The sequence below is a fragment of the Ischnura elegans genome, chromosome 4 (assembly GCF_921293095.1).
Source record: "Ischnura elegans chromosome 4, ioIscEleg1.1, whole genome shotgun sequence".
In the NCBI taxonomy this organism is placed as follows: domain Eukaryota; kingdom Metazoa; phylum Arthropoda; class Insecta; order Odonata; family Coenagrionidae; genus Ischnura; species Ischnura elegans.
Genome location: NC_060249.1, coordinates 122948385 through 122965180, shown reverse-complemented (window position 1 = coordinate 122965180; position 16796 = coordinate 122948385). Strand labels below are relative to the sequence as shown.

The following is a 16796-nucleotide window of genomic DNA, read 5'->3' as shown; positions in this document are numbered from 1 at the left end:
CTCGAACGATCACTTTTCCCGTCGCGAAAAGCGATCGCTCTAGTGATCATTTTTCGCGACGAAAGAAAATGATCGTGTAAATCAGGCATTACCTCTAAAGAATCAATCGTCTGAATTCCAGATGGCCAAGTTGATATCAACAGAACGGGTGGTATGACAAACAATATTGACCAATCAAAACCGGTGAGGGAGTATTAGTTCTCGAACACCTTTCAGACCAAAATTTTTCTGTTTTCACCTTTTCCCTTTTACTGCAGTGAATATAACGCTTTCGTACCTGATTGGGCCTCCTCATTGACTTGTTATTTATTTAATAAAAGCGAATGAAATGTCTGATCAAGCATCATTTCCAAAAAATTACAGCTAAGTATTCAGTTAAGTTTCATCTCTATAACTATGTTTTCATTAATTGCTTGAGAAACGGAGTGTTGCATTCATCATTTGTAGTAATTGTTGGCCGATAGAAGAGGGAGCATTATTATAGTCGTACTTGAAGTGCTGGCAGGCAAATTTGTTGCCTTCAACCGCAGCAATTTTCCAATTTTTTTAATAGTCTAAATCGAAAGATTGTTACTCCTGGAGTACATATTTCACGCTTTTAGATTTTTAAATGATGATATCGATTTTACGCGATTAAATGAAAAGTTGAAATTTTCCTGCGCGCGAAAGCGCGACGGCTAAGAATGAATGCTGGGAAAAGCCCATGTGACGTCATTCTGGTTCCCGCTGCCGCAAGTGAGGTGACCTTGGGGCGAGGCTTTGAGCGCTGATACGACGCAGGATGCTAGCAGGTAGCACAGTACCCTGATAGCAGGTAGCGCTCGGCTTAAAAAAGGATTATCAATACCCTATCAATCGAAGGAAACATTCAGACCATAGGCAGTGTTAATAGGTGATTATTAAGAGATGTTTCCCTGAGCTCTGTGCCTCGTGCATGCATTGGTAATCTCAGACGATGTAGAAGTCCTGACTACTCGTATAGAATCTAGGTCCCCGTGACGTCACTTGGAGTGGCATTCCATGGGCGCCAATCCGGCCTTTTTCGAATGAGGTTAAAATTGAACTTTAACATTAGTCTAAACTGGGATTTCAAATACCAAATAATTTGTATATTATGAATACACTAATGGTGGGTAACGAATCGCAATCAATGCCTTTCGTTTTCTTTGATGAAGGAAACTACCCTCTTACAGTGTGTTTGGAAGTGAAGTGCTAAGATCGCCCCGGCATCGGTTTACGTTCTACTGCGTTCCCTGAATCCTTTGTCCGGAGAAGTTTTGCTTATGCATGTTTCTATTTTTACGAGGGTCAAACCCTTCATTTTATTAACAGATTCCGACCAGATAACTCCACGAACTCTTCTGCGTCAGGTTACTTTCCCAGCAACACATTATTTACTTCGAAATTAGGGTGAGCAGACCGCTCTGTATTTTTACGAATCGCTTGCTTTGACAAACAGCTCTCTTTCATCCTTTAACAAATTATTCTTGTAGTGCCTGAATGTATGCATCGTTTTACCATTGGTAATCGGATAGTTCGCCATTTTTATTGTTAAATCGTCGATTGCGATAGAGTATGAAAAATAAAGGGACCCGTATTTTTTCAGTCTTTCTTTCCGTCGCCTATTTCTTGAGCGATTAGCGGCAATACGTCGACGTCCTTAATCCTTCCGCAGATGAGGTGGTGACGTCAGCGAATCTATCATATCGGGTCACCACATTTCATCTACTTCTGGGCTAGTGAAGTGTCAAGTCGGTCTTTTCAGTGATGTCGATCATCGCTCAACATTCACTTAACTGAGTCATTCGCGAATGGTCAGTCGTCCGTCACTACACGTGCGTCAATCACCACCGAAGTCGGTCGCAACCGATGTCGGTCACTAACTATGTCAATAATGACCGATATCAATCATGACCGATATACATCGCGATATATGCAACCGTAAAATCGCTCAAGCCCGATATCAATATCATGACGAAGGCGAATGATCGAGGAACGACTTCCGTTCTTCAAGTTATCCGTGCTGCAATATATCACACCAAACATCTAGACCGCGCATGTCGGTCGCTCACCCATCATGCCTCGTTCACATTACGATTGTCCGAGCGATCGTCCTAACGATAGTTGGCCGACCTAGCTGTGAGAATGCATGTCACTCTCGCGTAGTTCCGAAAGTTGCCACTTAACGATGGTTAGGCGTTGGGAGACCGGAAACGGAAGCGACAAGAGAAAGACGAAAAGCTCGTGAAGCTCAATTTTTTTCATGGATTTGTCCTAGGAAGGAAGAATATAGGCGGAAGAAAAGTTATTCGGTAAATACACGTTGAACACAATAATATCTTGGCCCTGCATACCTCAACGGCTTTGCTAACCGTCAAATTCCCGTTCACTTTAGATGTCAGCACTAGAGGGAAGCACAGGTTTTAACAATCGTCGTGTGAATGCACGATAGTTCCGACAATCGCTGGAACAATCGTAATGTGAATGAGGCATCACTATTCGGCGCCTCGCGCATCGATCGACCTCGCGTGGTTCTCTGTTTATGGTGCACTCTTGAACGACTCCTTCCCTCGATGAGTGGATCTGAATGAACGAGTCAATGAACCGGAACTCACATGACGTCAATTACTCGTGAAAAGTGGGCGGCATCATTCGCGTTTTTCTTTTTTTCTTTGAAGCAATGAGAGAGATAGAATGGCGGAATGAGCAAGATTATGTTTTCGTCGTCCCCATACTTCAGGAATAGGAAGTATAGGCTTTCCAGAAGCCACTAACCATAGGTTAACCCCATTTCAGCACTAACGCCGCTATTGGCGGTAAATGTAGTTTATTTCAATCCCGCCCCGTGAACGGAACTGAAATGAATTCATATCAATTTCCTCGATAGAAAATTCCCCCGAACCGGGAACCGAACCACGGACCTTGCGGTAGTGACTTTTTAGTCCATATAGATTTTGCGTTGTCATCTTTGAAGCATTGGCCTAAATACTAAAAGTTAACTCCGCAGGAAATCGATAAATTGTAACCAGAATGAAATAACATGGTAGGCGTTGTGGCCTGCGCAGTGGCCCCCACAAGTCAAAAGTCCGTTGTTCGAATCCCGGGCCAGGGTAATTTTTTTCAGGCACACTAGCATTATAGACATTCAGTGAAGTGAGGTAACGAGGTAAAATACCTCATATTACTGTTAGCGATTAGATCTTGCGTAATTTTTACGGGTAATCGATACATTAAAAAAAAACACTTTTTATGTGTCATCTACTCCAGAGCTCGTACGTATAATCGTTCCATTTTAATTATCAAAAGTGAAAATTAAATTCCACGCGCGCTGATCTAAAGGCAGTTCCAGCTGTATAATCCTCATCCAATGCTGTACATTTTTGGTGAAACATATTTATTTAATTAAGCCTAAAGCGCCTAAATCAAACATTTTAATTTCTATTCTATGCAATGACATCAAAAATAATTAAAATACTGGTTTTTAATGGTAGTCCTCCCTGATTGAGCAAACATTCAATGCAATTGCATCATGTGCAGGAGCAAAATTAAAACTAATTGTAATCCTTCTGATTACTTTTTTCGAAGACTGGTTTGTATTTTTAATTACTTGCAATTTTTTATAGTGTGATTGTAATTGATCCAGATAATTTTTTTTCCAGTTATTTTCACCGCGCCGAATCCATTGAACTCGTGCCATTTGCACTCACTTTTCCATAAAAGTCCCTGAATTCGTGTGTCCGCGTTTACACCTGTTCGCGCCCCCTGTTAGCGAGACCTGAGGCACACTGCCTGGACGGAAAGGGTGTCGCTTTGAAAGTAATTCCAGCGGTTGGTCCTCCATATTTGCGGAAAAAAAACTTTGCAAAAATGCATTTATTGGCTTCGAGATAATATATCATTAAGGGTATTTCACGATTATAGTCAACCGGTTGTCAGTGGTGAGCCGAAGTCATCGCGCGTTACACATTCGAACGAAATTAGCGCGTACTGTTGCCGTAGCTAATGTGCAATACGAAAATTTAAAGAGTATACTTAATGATTGTATTTTAAGTATTGCACTCGTGTGTATTCTCGAACGCTGACAATTTCAATAATTAAGGTTTGCAACTTAGAATTAACTCGCTGTATATTTTAAGTTTCGTCGATATCGCCGTGCAAACGCCTGCGAAAAATTTCGAAATATCCGTCAGCATTTCAAAATGAGCAGATTTTTAAACCATCAATACTGTAATTTATGCTGTTTACCTTCGACGATGAGGTGCCATTGTGTGCTGCAATTGCGTTAAATTTTCGTTTTTTTGCCTCAGAGAATACTGAAAATTTTAAGCGTACTGTTAACTTGGTTGATCAACGAAGCATTTTCACTGAGGTAATGAGGCCCCCTATACATAATTGCAGCTGTAGACAATGAGCTCTCGTTAGCTTTAGAGTGTACTCACGAGTGCGCTCTTACTTAAAAATTTCAATTAAAAAATTACTTACATGCTTTTTATTTCGGTGTTAAATGTACTTGACTTTCAGCAACGTTGGACGCTAATATCATACAAATGCAAGCGACGATTTCGACACACAATTCGGACTTCCGGGCGATTGTTATCGTAAAGCGTATACGAACTGATATTTCCATTCGACGTAAAATGAGATTCACTCTCAGCAAAGTGTGGCATTAGTGCCGTTGCCGCCACCAAAAGTAATTACTACCGTTAATGCTCTCACGGATGGTTTTTCTGTCGGTGAAAAACGAAGCTTCGCCTTCTGCAAAGTTTGAAGCTGGTTTCGGGTAAATATACGTTCGAACAGGAGCGTAGTAAAATGTTCTCCCTAATGTTTACCCGTCAACGAAAAATAGCTTGGCGATAGTTTCCTGAAATACACAAGTGATCATTTCGTACCACCATGGACAACCAGACGATCGCAGTCCTAAAATGTTTTTTCCCGGCTGCGGGGTAAAGTCCTCGCTTGTCAAATCGTGGATCGAGAGTTCGAGTCCCGCCTGGGTAAGCTATGTTTGTGAGATATATAGTTGTTGTCAAATTTTGGTAACCCCCAACGCTACTTGATGTTCTAGGGGCACTTGGTGGCAAATTAATGAATATTTATTTTTTTCCCACCGGCGAAAAATTTTGCGGCACAGTTTTCACGTTTGCTTGGAGCATTAATTTGTATGCAAAAATAAGTTCGGCTCACCAGAGAGTTAACGGGCGGTCGGCATAGACTCCGCAGCCTCGCAAACGTGCCTTCCGAAGGCAGGTCGTTTCGGTCCCCGGACAGTCGCAGCGGCCTTCCAAGTCGAGCACTTCCGCCGAGAATCCAATCGTGTGATCACACTAACGACTCCCGGCTTTCATAACACGCGCCCGACCGCTCGCTCGAGAACCGCTTGCACTCCCAGCTCCCGTGATATTCCTTTCGCAGAGCAAAAGCCAACTGCCGCCGAGAGCCAAAGGGATGGGGGACATCTTTTTCCCGCTGCGCCCTCCCCCCCTTCGATTCCAACTGCAACCCTTCCATCCCCCTTCCTTACACGTAGTTGGTACTTCAACCGCGTGAACGCGCTCGGAACGCCATCGACTCTAGAGCCATCTACGAAACTATCTCATGACAACTCGTACAACATCTGAAACCCTGTGACGTCACATGGAGTGGCATCGCATGGGCGCCAATCTGGCCTTTTTCAAATGCGGTTAAAATTGACCATTGCCATTCGTCGAAACTGGGATTTCTAAAACCAAATAATTTGTACATTATGAATACACTAAATGCCTTTCGTTTTCTTTGATGAAGGAAACTACCCTATTACAATATTTCGCTCACAATCAGTGTTGTGTTTCCACTACATATATGAAACCGTAGCAATTCTGTTTCGCATTGGTTTTTGGGGTTGCTAAGATTCTAGGAGCGGAAAAAAAATCACTTGCGAGTAAGATATTACCTACCAAAAAGGTCACCTCCGCGGTAAATCATGGAATAAGGTAATTTCCCAACTTCCCTGCCGCTTCTGCGACAGGCGAAACGTACCTACATCAGACATCCTAGCTACCCACGATCGATTAAATATTTGAAAATATTTAACGCCACGTATGTAAGAGCTAGGCAAAAATGTTTTAGTTATCTGAAAAATTATACATATCAAAGCTTTTCGCCTATGATATAGGACAGCTTCAGAAAAATTCGATACCCAACTCCGTGAAGAATTCACTCCTGCAGGAAAAGAGAGCTTCGCGAGGCCCATCATAGAAATCGCGGGTAAAACTGAGTCAAGCTGTCATCATCATGATCGTCGTCGTACTGCCAAACACTTTGGAGGGTGGTGATCTGTGTGAGCCGTGGGGATGAGGGAAACACAAGGAGGTTGTAAATATCAACAACCTCCTCGGGGAAATATGATAAACCGGGATAAACCGCTATGAATTATGGGGTGAATCACGCACGGCGCAAGGCGGTTTCAGCATGGCTGCCGGTCATTTGTTAATGTGCTTGTCTGCGATTGTTTTGACGATACTTGCCCGCCCGGCATCATTGACGCAATTTGATTGTGAGTAACAGTTCATTCTTCGTATTTACTACGCGCGTGCGAAGTGTTAGTTCCCGTGCCTTCGATGTCGATGCCTTATTGTGGAAGGTATGTGCTGTGCATACCAAGTATTTGGTATGTTCATCGGAGCTGTAATTCGATATAGACGACTTCATCCTCAAGAGACACTAATATAATTGTAATAATTTCATCTTCGGTGTGTGTGAGAATTGCTTTGTTAGTGAATTGTTCGTTAAGTATTGATACACCGAGAAAATATCTTTTCCTGTAGAAAAGCATTACTTGCCGCTGACAGTTGGAAACTGTTTTTGATAAATGCCGTTCTATTTCACTATTACATTAATTCTTTATAAGGGTCGTTGGTTCTTATCTTAACGAGGAAGTGATACATCGTTTACATCGGCGTCCGTAACACATGACGGCAACCGATCAAATCAAAAAGCAGCTAAGTGATGGGACTTCATTTTATGCAATAATACAACATCATTAACAATAATAGAATGACAATTGATAAAAATCAGTGCAGCGAGATACAATGATAATATGCCCTTTTTAATGGCAAGTAAAGTTGTAATTATGTAATGCTACGTACATAAATTTTAATTCTCCTATTACAATTGATCCCGATACCTTCAACAATCACTTTGTCAATTCCGTGGACACCACATTATCAAAAATCACAAATAACAGGTGTGATGCCTTAGCACTACTCAATAAACACCTGATATCCCCTCCTAAATTTCAGTGGCAATGGATTAGTACGAGGGATATTTTCAATGTAGTAAAAAAATTTAAAAACTCCACCAGTCGTGACATCAATGGGCTTTCCAATGATCTGATTAAGTCCATAATACATATTATAGCTCATCCTCTATCTATTATTATTAATGCCTGTTTTTCCACTGGATACTTCCCAGACTCCTTAAAATATTCTAAGGTCATACCTGTCTTCAAAAAAGGAGACACTACTCTTCCCAACAGCTATAGGCCCATCACCATTATATCATTGATCGCTAAAATAATAGAAACTATTGCCTATACACAAATTCTAGTACACTTTGAGAAACACAATCTCTTCACCCCTTCCCAGTTTGGATTTCGCCCGGGGAAATCCACTGAATTGGCAGTTGAGTCAGTGGTAAAAAATTTATCAAGGGCATTTGAAGACAAGCAATGTGTCTCACTCACACTTTGTGATTTAACCTCTGCCTTTGACTGCGTCAATCATGCTACCCTCCTGCAAAAACTCCAATACTACGGCTTTCATAACAGTGAGCTGAAATTCATGACCTCTTACCTCACTGATCGAAAGCAGATGGTACAAGTAAATTGTAACCAATCTGATTTTCTTCCAGTGAAACATGGAGTTCCTCAGGGGTCCGTCCTTGGTCCTCTCTTGTTCCTTATTCTAATCAATGACCTACCTTACAATCTTTCTATGGACTGCATGATATATGCAGATGACACCACTCTGGTGCAGAAATGCAATACTCCTAGCCAAGTCAGACTTCTTACAAAAAAGGCAATAGAAGAATCTCAACTCTGGTTTACAGCCAATAATCTCTTTCTGAACAATGGTAAGACACAACATCTTACATGCTGTCTTAAAAGTACTGAGCTAAACAATGATCCTGTCAGGCTTCAATATTGACGCTAAATTGACATGGAATTCACATGTTTTCCTAGTCAGCAAAAAACTCTCTAGGGTTTTGTACTTATTGAGGAAACTTAAAACCTGTATCAATGAAAAGTACATGAGATTAGCCTATTTTGCTTTTTTTCATAGTATTCTTGCCTATGGTGTTCGACTCTGGGGACATGCAAATGAAACCAAAGAAATTCTAAAACTGCAAAAAAAAGCAGTGAGGATTCTGAGTGGTGCTGGGCCCCGTGACCACTGCAGGCCAATTTTTAAAAACTTTCATATCCTCACCATCTACAGCCTCTTTGTGTTTCGCAGCATTATGCACATTAAAGATAACTTAGATACCTACCCCATTCGATCCACCATCCACTCTCATGACACTAGGGCTAAAAATAGCCTAAATACTAATTACTGTAGGCTGTTTAAGACCAACAACCAGTCTGACAATTTGGGAGTAAAATTATTTAATAAATTACCTAGCAAAGCCAGATCAGTGAGCATCACTAGACTGAAAAATGTGCTGGAAAAGTGGCTGTGCAATTATCCACTGTACTCAATTCATGAGTATTTTGAGCTGGACTTTTCTTCTCTTTTATTTTAAATGTAATCTTTGTAATGTATGTGTTTCTAATGTTTTGATCCAATGTACATGTTTTGTATGTTTCGTTGTATCGAATGTTTTCATAAATGTGTTGTATACAGCATCCGCGAGGGCCAATCCTCGCCGTGGATGAATAAAGATAAAGATAAATTAAAATACAAAATTACATATCATTGTGAAACAATGCCATAAATATTTGACGGCAATTAGTTATTTTGCAAGTATGGAAACCGTAGCATTATTTTATGCAAAGTGAAAATATGTGAACATTTTTCAAGAAATTTACCTGAATGAAAACAAGAAACAATTTTTTATGAAAAGCTTCTTCTTTATAAACATTAAGGTTAAGAGTATCATACACATTAGGATTTAGTTCCTTTTTTTATCAATTATAAAGAATTTTGTCTTACTTACTCTCCCTCAGTTATTGAACGTAAAGATTGGCGGGTAAAGGTAAAGCTGAGATGAGATTAGAACGGGCTACATCATGCATTTTCCCATGGCCAGTTCTAGCCATTTTTATAGTGTAAGCGAACAACGTCCCCTGCCCTCAACCTCTAATCTTCTTGTTTGATTCGTACAAAAAATGAGACCAAGAGCTCAGGCACCCCCTTTTGCTTAGTGCCCTATGCGCCACATACTTTGCTTACTGCTCAAACCTGCCCAATTTTGGATGTATACACGGTGCAATATTGATGGTGAATGTGTTCACGCATCTACCTGTGCAGGTAAATGCATCGTGTAAACACGCCTCTAGTCCATCATTTATTTTTCTAATTGGATTTTACCATTTGAAACTTAACCCTTTTGCTGAGCTAAGATCGAAAATATTCGGCAGCACGTTTCTAAACCCGGGAATGAAAGCCAAAAATGTCTGTCAGAGATTCTCCTACGTAGGCGAATTAACCCTAACAACCAGTGACGTGAAACATTTGCTACACTACCAGTGGCGTGTGGTCTGGGAGACAGCAATAAATCAAAAATTCATCAAATATTGCTACGCCATTTTTATTGTTTTGTTAAATTTTTCTTTGAATGCTTAACTATTTTAAAACTTATATTAAAATTTTTACACTCCCAATACGAACCGATTTGTCATAGAAAATTGTGATTTGAAGCAGGATCAAAAAACTGATGACAAAAACACTAATTGAGTTATAATTATTATATTTATGTATCAATATTTCGCCAGATTCAAAAAAGGCCTTAAATGTTAAAGCTGGAAGGCTAAGCAGTAAGTAGCCATGAAATTAATCCCGCTTATTCCTTTTCTTGATGCATTCTTATGCTAGTGACGTGTGGTCTCACAGACCGCTAATCGAGTTCAATTGCAAATTTTCAGAAATTAATAAAAGGAACGTTAAATTTAAAGAGTGGGATGTCCTTGTTATGCAAAAATATGAAGCTAACGAGAATTATAGATATTTTGAAATCTTAATTTTGAAAATATTCATAATTTTAGAAACGCAGCGGTCTCTCAGACCGCACGTCACCGGTTAAGGGTTAATGCCGAAAACATGGTCTTCATATATCATGTAAGGTCCATGGCCGAAAATATCCGTTTCCTTGCTCTCCCCCGATTATGGCAGTCTCGGGTTCGTTAAGTCTTAGTTTCAGGATCCAGAGCAGATGGAATTAGGCCTTACGCTAGCATTCCAAGAGCAGGTACATACCTGGACCCCTCGTCTTGAATTACCCCTCTTTGTTGTTAGGGACCACGGTCATAAATTTGTTCATTAAGTCAGTTTGCGTAATAAATAGTTTTTTACTTTCTTAAAAAATATATAATTGAATTCTTAGTCTTTTGAGCAGCATTTACAAGTTTTAAACGAAATCTTACCATAAGTATTAAATTATATCTCGATTTCAGAATAAACATCGACATGGAAATTGTTAATAATAATAATAATAATCTTTATTCATCCACGGCGAGGATCGGCCCTCGCAGATGTTGTCAAGTTATCGTATACAACACATTTATAAAAACATTCAATACAACGAAACATTCAAAACAAGTACATTGGATCAAAACATTGGTGCATTAAATCTGTCAATATTTACTGCAGACTTTGTTCAAAATTTGACAATAGGGAGGTTTCCTATTATTTTTTTATTGCCTAAATCGAAAGATTATTACTCCCGGAGTACTCATTTCACGCTTTAAGATTTTTTAATGACGATATCTATTTTTCGTGATTAAATGAAAATTGAAAAGTTTCAAGCGCGCGAAAATGCGACGGCTGAGTATGAATACTGGGAAAACTCCGTGTGACGTCGTTCAGGTTCCCGCTGCCGCAAGTGAGGTGACCTTGGGGCGAGGCTTAGAGCGCTGATACGACACAGGATGCTAGCAGGTAGCAGAGTACCCTGCTAGCTGGTAGCGCTTGGCTTAAATAAGGATTATTAATACCTTATCAAACGAGGAAAACTTTCCGACCTTTAGCAGTTTTAATAGGTGATTCTTAAGAGATGTTTCCCTGAGCTCTGTGCCTCATGCATGCATTGGTAATCTCACATGATGTAAAACTCCTATCTACTCGTACAGAAAGTAGGTCCCTGTGACGTCACGCAGGGACGCCGACTTATAAAAAATATTGGGGATCATGCCCCGGGAAATTTTATAAGTAGTGAGTTTTAAGTTTTGTAAGCATTTGAGAAGAGTCATATGATAAACATTAGACCCCTGATAATTCAAATATCGATATCTGGACACTCCGGGGAAAATCGGCAAGCCTGACACATTTTTTCCTCTCAGCCATAACGAATTTTTGAGGGGACTCGGGCCCCCTCAGGCCCCATGGAGTCGGCGCCACTGACGTCACGTGGAGTGGAATCGCATGGGCGCCAAACTGGCCTTTTTCAAATGAGGTTAAAACTGACCATTGCCATTCATCTAAACTGGGATTTCTAAAACCAAATAATTTGTATGTTATGAATACACTAATGGTGGGTAACGAATCGCAATCAATGCCCTAAATTTAATTTATTTCTTAAAAAACTAGGTACAATTATAAACTAATAGAATTTCTCCACTAAAAACATTAAAGATAGTTATATCACAATAAACTTATTAATTCATTAGCTCTTATAAAATCGAGAAAACAAAATAATTTTAAAAAATTAAATAAACCCTGATACAAAAGGTACTATAAATAAAATATACTTTGTAAAAAATTTATTTTCGTTTTCTTTGGTGAAGGAAACTACCCTATTCTCAGAAAAAACAAGGAATTCAATTCAAAGTCTCCAATTTACATGCAAACAACAATTATCCATGTAGCCAATTCATATAAACAAATCAAAAGTTGTCTGCAAAACGATGCTGCTGGTAGAGTTATAAACCCGTATTGGAGGGAGCCCAACTGTTGAGATAATACGGAGTCCCCGCTAGGGAGGGTAGAAAAGGGTTGGTGCTGAGAGAGTGTGATTAACCACGACACCCTTCTTAACGAATGTCCTGCAAAAATGCACCGTACAGAGGGGAGGGAAGAGTCTCTTGGGGCTCAGTCCAGCAGTCATGCTTAGGAGAGAGCACCTCCGTCTCGAAAGGGTTAGAGAAAGCAAAGAAAAAAATGTAATCTTGTAGCAATTATTGAAGTCTCTTGAATAAGATCTCAATTGAGAGCTCAATTGGTATACATATTTATTTCAAATGTTTGCCAGAGATGTAATTGCAAGGACTCTTGACATACATTATTGCTGTAATCATTATTGCACAAATTGTTGCGAGTCAATCATTTGGTTGGGTGGTAACATAAAACTTATAAATGTAATAAGACCAGAATAGAAAATGTGATTGATTACTGATATGTTGAGGGGAGAATATATTTTGTATTCGTGATTTAATTTTCTATTGGTGCTATGTTTTTCTGTCAGGCCTGAGCATTTTCCTTTGAGTAAATAGTGATATTGTTTCCAATGTATTTAAAATGTCTAGGAATGTCGTTGTGTTGCTGGATTCCTGGGTGTCCACATTCAGGATGCAATTGTGTGTTCTGTATTTATTCATGTAAGCCGCCTTTTTGGGCGTGGTCTATTGTAGGAACTCATAATTCATTGGTAATTCGATAAATTTAAGTTATGGTACCTTGATTATGAAGTTAAATAATCCCATGTAATTCCTGCGAATTCCTACATGAAAATTGGATGATTCACGTTAGCCGCATACCCCCTAATTTCTCACCGGCATATCTGAAAAAAAGGTGCGCGGCTGCTACAAGTATATACGTTATGTGCTTGCATAGCTTTATATTTTTTCTTTTGTTTTTTTTCATTTCTTTGTATTAACTGAGCCTTGCTGTAGTGTTTTTTCTTCATACCTCTTTCAAATGCTTTATCCTGATTTTTTGTGAACTTGTATAGTGTGATTTATTATCATGGGCCAAAAAGGCATGTGTGCAGATTATGCGATTTCAGGAACGTGAAACTCATGCGCAGATAATCAGCAACATGGATAGTCCACGTAACACAGATTATCTGCACTCGTATGATCTATACACATGTAATTACTGTGGATGTAATGTTAGAGGGACTCTGATACCTAAAATCATCATCATCTCTCTTCAAATTGCAGATGGCTCAGTGACCAATCGGGTGTGCTATCATCTGGAGATGAGGAAGCTGTCCATTTCGTTCACTAGGCCACTGCTCTACAGGGAGCTTGGAGGTTATGGCGAATACCCTGGAGAGTGGAGGAGCTTCTCGTGCCAATGGAGGGTGGATGGCAAGGGAAGTGGCCTTGGCGTTGTGGCCGTCATCCAGAGGCTGCGGTTTCGTTCGGAAGGACACTGCATCGACCACATCACAGTGAGTGGACTCCATGCATTGGGTGATGTATGAAACCGTGGACCAGTGGCATAGCTATGGGGGGGGGATGAGGGTGATAGATCCCCCCCCCAAAGCCTCATAGAAATAAAAATAATATTCAAAACTGTTGTCTTGTTCTGACTCAAAGTAAATTTTAACGTGACCTTTTAATTAAAGCCGAATTTTAAGTGCTGCAATTACGTAAAATGTATTTGCAGGCGTGTAATTTTTCCAAAATTTTCCTAAAAGGGGGGTGGGTAGGTGGGAGGTCGCCCTTCGCCCATCCCCCCCCCCCAGAGCATATTCCTAGTTACGCCACTGCCGTGGACTGATTCTCGGTTCAGAAATATTCGTTAATGCTCAACTAAATGCTGAGTACATATGGTAATTAATATGTTATGGTAATTTTCCACTCCCCATACACGATGATAGTGCATATTGGAAATAATAGTAATGAATAAATCTGTACAACGTTATGCGTATTATCAGATGATGATACGATATCCTTTATCATGAATGATTTGTAGCACAACGTGGTTGAAATGTTTTAAGGCTATTTTACACTGGGCACGTCATTGCACAAGTTAGCACTGAAAACATTCGTTGAAATTGCGAGAATGCGAGCTTGGAATTAGAGCGGGGGCTATTTTGCCATCTCGCTAACATGCATTCTCGCATGCATTATAGCAATTAACCGCTTTGTATGACACAATTTTGACGGCACCTTCATAGGTACATCGGATTGTAAATGACGTGCCTTGTGTAAAACGGCCTTTGGACGTGCAGTAAGTGAAACATTGCTCAATAATTGCACTAACTTTTGTGGAAATATTGTGCAATATCTAATTTAATAAATATCATGGTATCAGTTATATAATAATGGCAACATTGCATCTTTTCTTTGTTTCCATGGAGTTAGTCAGAGTAGTTGACGTTTCAAGAGATGGGTGTTTTGTTACTCGCTGGGCTATTGGAGAACCACTACTCGAATTCATTTCTAGTACTATCATTTGACTTTATTTCAAACCGTTCCATGCTCTTTTCCCATTATTTCGCTATGTATGACTGCTTTGCCTTTGATATGAAGGCAGGTAAATTAAACAGTGGTGTTCCCACTCAACCGTGAAAACCTTACAACCGTGAATAAGCCGTCAATTTCGTCTACCGTGAAAAAAACCTGGGAAAAGCCGTGAATTTTGTCATAAAACCCTAAAAATGTCTCAAAGTTGATTGTAGAACTACGATAGACGGAATTAAAGAAAAATCGATATTTCGATCATTATTTCAAGGTGAGTCACTCGCAGACACTGTCCACGCATTTAGTATCTGCACACGTATATTCGAAGTGCAATCATTGGTCCTTGTGCCATGACGACACATTGACCTTATGCCTGTGATTGGAAGACCGTTAGCCAAAGTGTTCATTAACACTTGCAAAAAATCAGACACGTCTTCACTCCCCTGCCACCCTGCTCCATTTGCCCACTCACAACCTTCAGCCAGCCCTGAATTTTTCCAACTATAGGTGACGTCATTTGAGGTAATACTTTCAGTGCTATGTTTGCATTCACGGCGTCTGGTGCGTTCTTTTTAACTTTTAGTTAATATGCAGCCCGTGATTATTATGTGATCAATAATTATATCAAAAATGGCTTTTCAACAGACCGTGAATTTGATGACATTTAAACCGTGCAAAAACCTGGAAAAACCCGTGAATATATAATTTAGGTAGACTGGGAACCCTGTTAAAATTATTTCGAATGGAAATCGGGGAAATTAAAATTTTGGAGAAATCCCAGCTAGTGGTGAACCACATTCCAGGGCCAACGCTGCACTTATTGGTAAATGCTGTATACAGTACACTTATCCGATTATCCAGGCTAACGACGGGGAGAGGTGGCACAAATAATCGAAAACACAGATAATCCAAATTTTACTTTGATTTCTTGTAATTTTCATAATTAATGTGAGTCTAACAATCTATTATTATCCACGCACACTGTATATTATTTTAGATTGCTTTGTGGAATTGTTAAGAGCTCTCTCTTCCTGACCGCGAAATTTTTCGCGTTGAAAACATGATTGTACTCCTACTGCTACATGCAATACCTGCTTTCTGAAAACCGCACACCCGTTGCTTCAAGGTCACGGATTCAGAAAAGTGATTTGCACGAATGCTTCGAAATCACTGCGCGATGTCGGAAACTACACTGACAGGCACCATGCCGAGTAGTCGCGCCTCGCACAAGTTGCCCGGGATGCAAATGATGGGGGACGAGAATCCGTAATCACTGAACCCGATCCCGCTCGGCGATACTTGGAAAAGAGGAGCACAGAACTCCCGTGAAGGCAAAGGGCCCGCCATCGTGCAGTAGCGTTTATAGGAAACCATGACTCTAGGCAAATTGTCTACGCAGACGAGTGCCTGGCTATGACTCATGCCTTCTCCACATCCACTTCCCCCGCTGCTTTCACTTCCACTATTCCCTTCATCTCCAGTTTGGTCTTGACTAGTAAACATGCCCGAGTGCGACGAAATCTTGGGTTCCCTTGGGCCGCATTCAACAGCATGAGAGGCCATGGCAATAATTGCACATTTTCAATATGAAATATACAAATAAAGATCGTAGTTAACATTTCACTGAATTTACGAATGATTAACCATTGACGAATCTTCTAAAATCAATCAAGAGTTTTTTCCCGCCGCTGATTGTCATCTACAATGCTAGGGCAGATGTCCAAGTGAGATTGAAACATTTCTTGTCAGCAAGTAGATAAAATAATTCCACTTTAAGAAGGGGATTCTAATTAAAATAATTACCGTGGTGTAGCAATTAATTACAAAAATGCAAATATCTTGGTGCTTTTGCACCCGATTTTATTTTTTTTAAAAAGATCGCAGAAATCTTCGAAGGATCGTGAACTCATGCATGGATAATCCGCCACCCGGATAAACTGCAGCCGAATAATCAGGAGTCTGTTGAATTTCCTGGCTGCGATGTGAACTGAGGTAAAATTTGCATTGATTGACTTGGGAAAATAATTGTTGGACAGGGGATCAAACTGCAGGCCTTGGGTTTTCAGTGCCAAAGCTAAATCCACTATGCTCTCTAGTCCTTCAATTACCATGGAAATTTTACTGGGATTTGTTGGGCTAGATGTTAGAATTTTTTGCCATGTAAATTAAACTAAATTTCAGAGCCGTTCAC

General features: G+C 40.1%; 2 protein-coding genes across 3 annotated transcripts in view; one reads left to right on the top strand and one right to left on the bottom strand.

Moving 5' to 3' along the window:
- The window catches only part of LOC124158000, a 184292-nt gene extending 178855 nt beyond the window's left edge, over positions 1-5437 (bottom strand). The window contains exon 1 of the mRNA XM_046533140.1: positions 5188-5437. The gene's annotated coding sequence lies outside the window, so the exon portion shown is untranslated. The remainder of the gene's footprint in view (positions 1-5187) is intronic.
- A 1007-nt stretch (positions 5438-6444) lies between these two features.
- LOC124157999 overlaps positions 6445-16796 on the top strand; it is a 55793-nt gene continuing 45441 nt past the window's right edge. For both annotated transcript variants that reach the window (XM_046533137.1, XM_046533139.1), the window contains exons 1-2: positions 6445-6535; positions 13355-13587. In XM_046533137.1, coding sequence (XP_046389093.1) covers positions 6451-6535; positions 13355-13587 — 318 coding nt within the window. In that variant the 5' untranslated portion in view covers positions 6445-6450. The remainder of the gene's footprint in view (positions 6536-13354; positions 13588-16796) is intronic.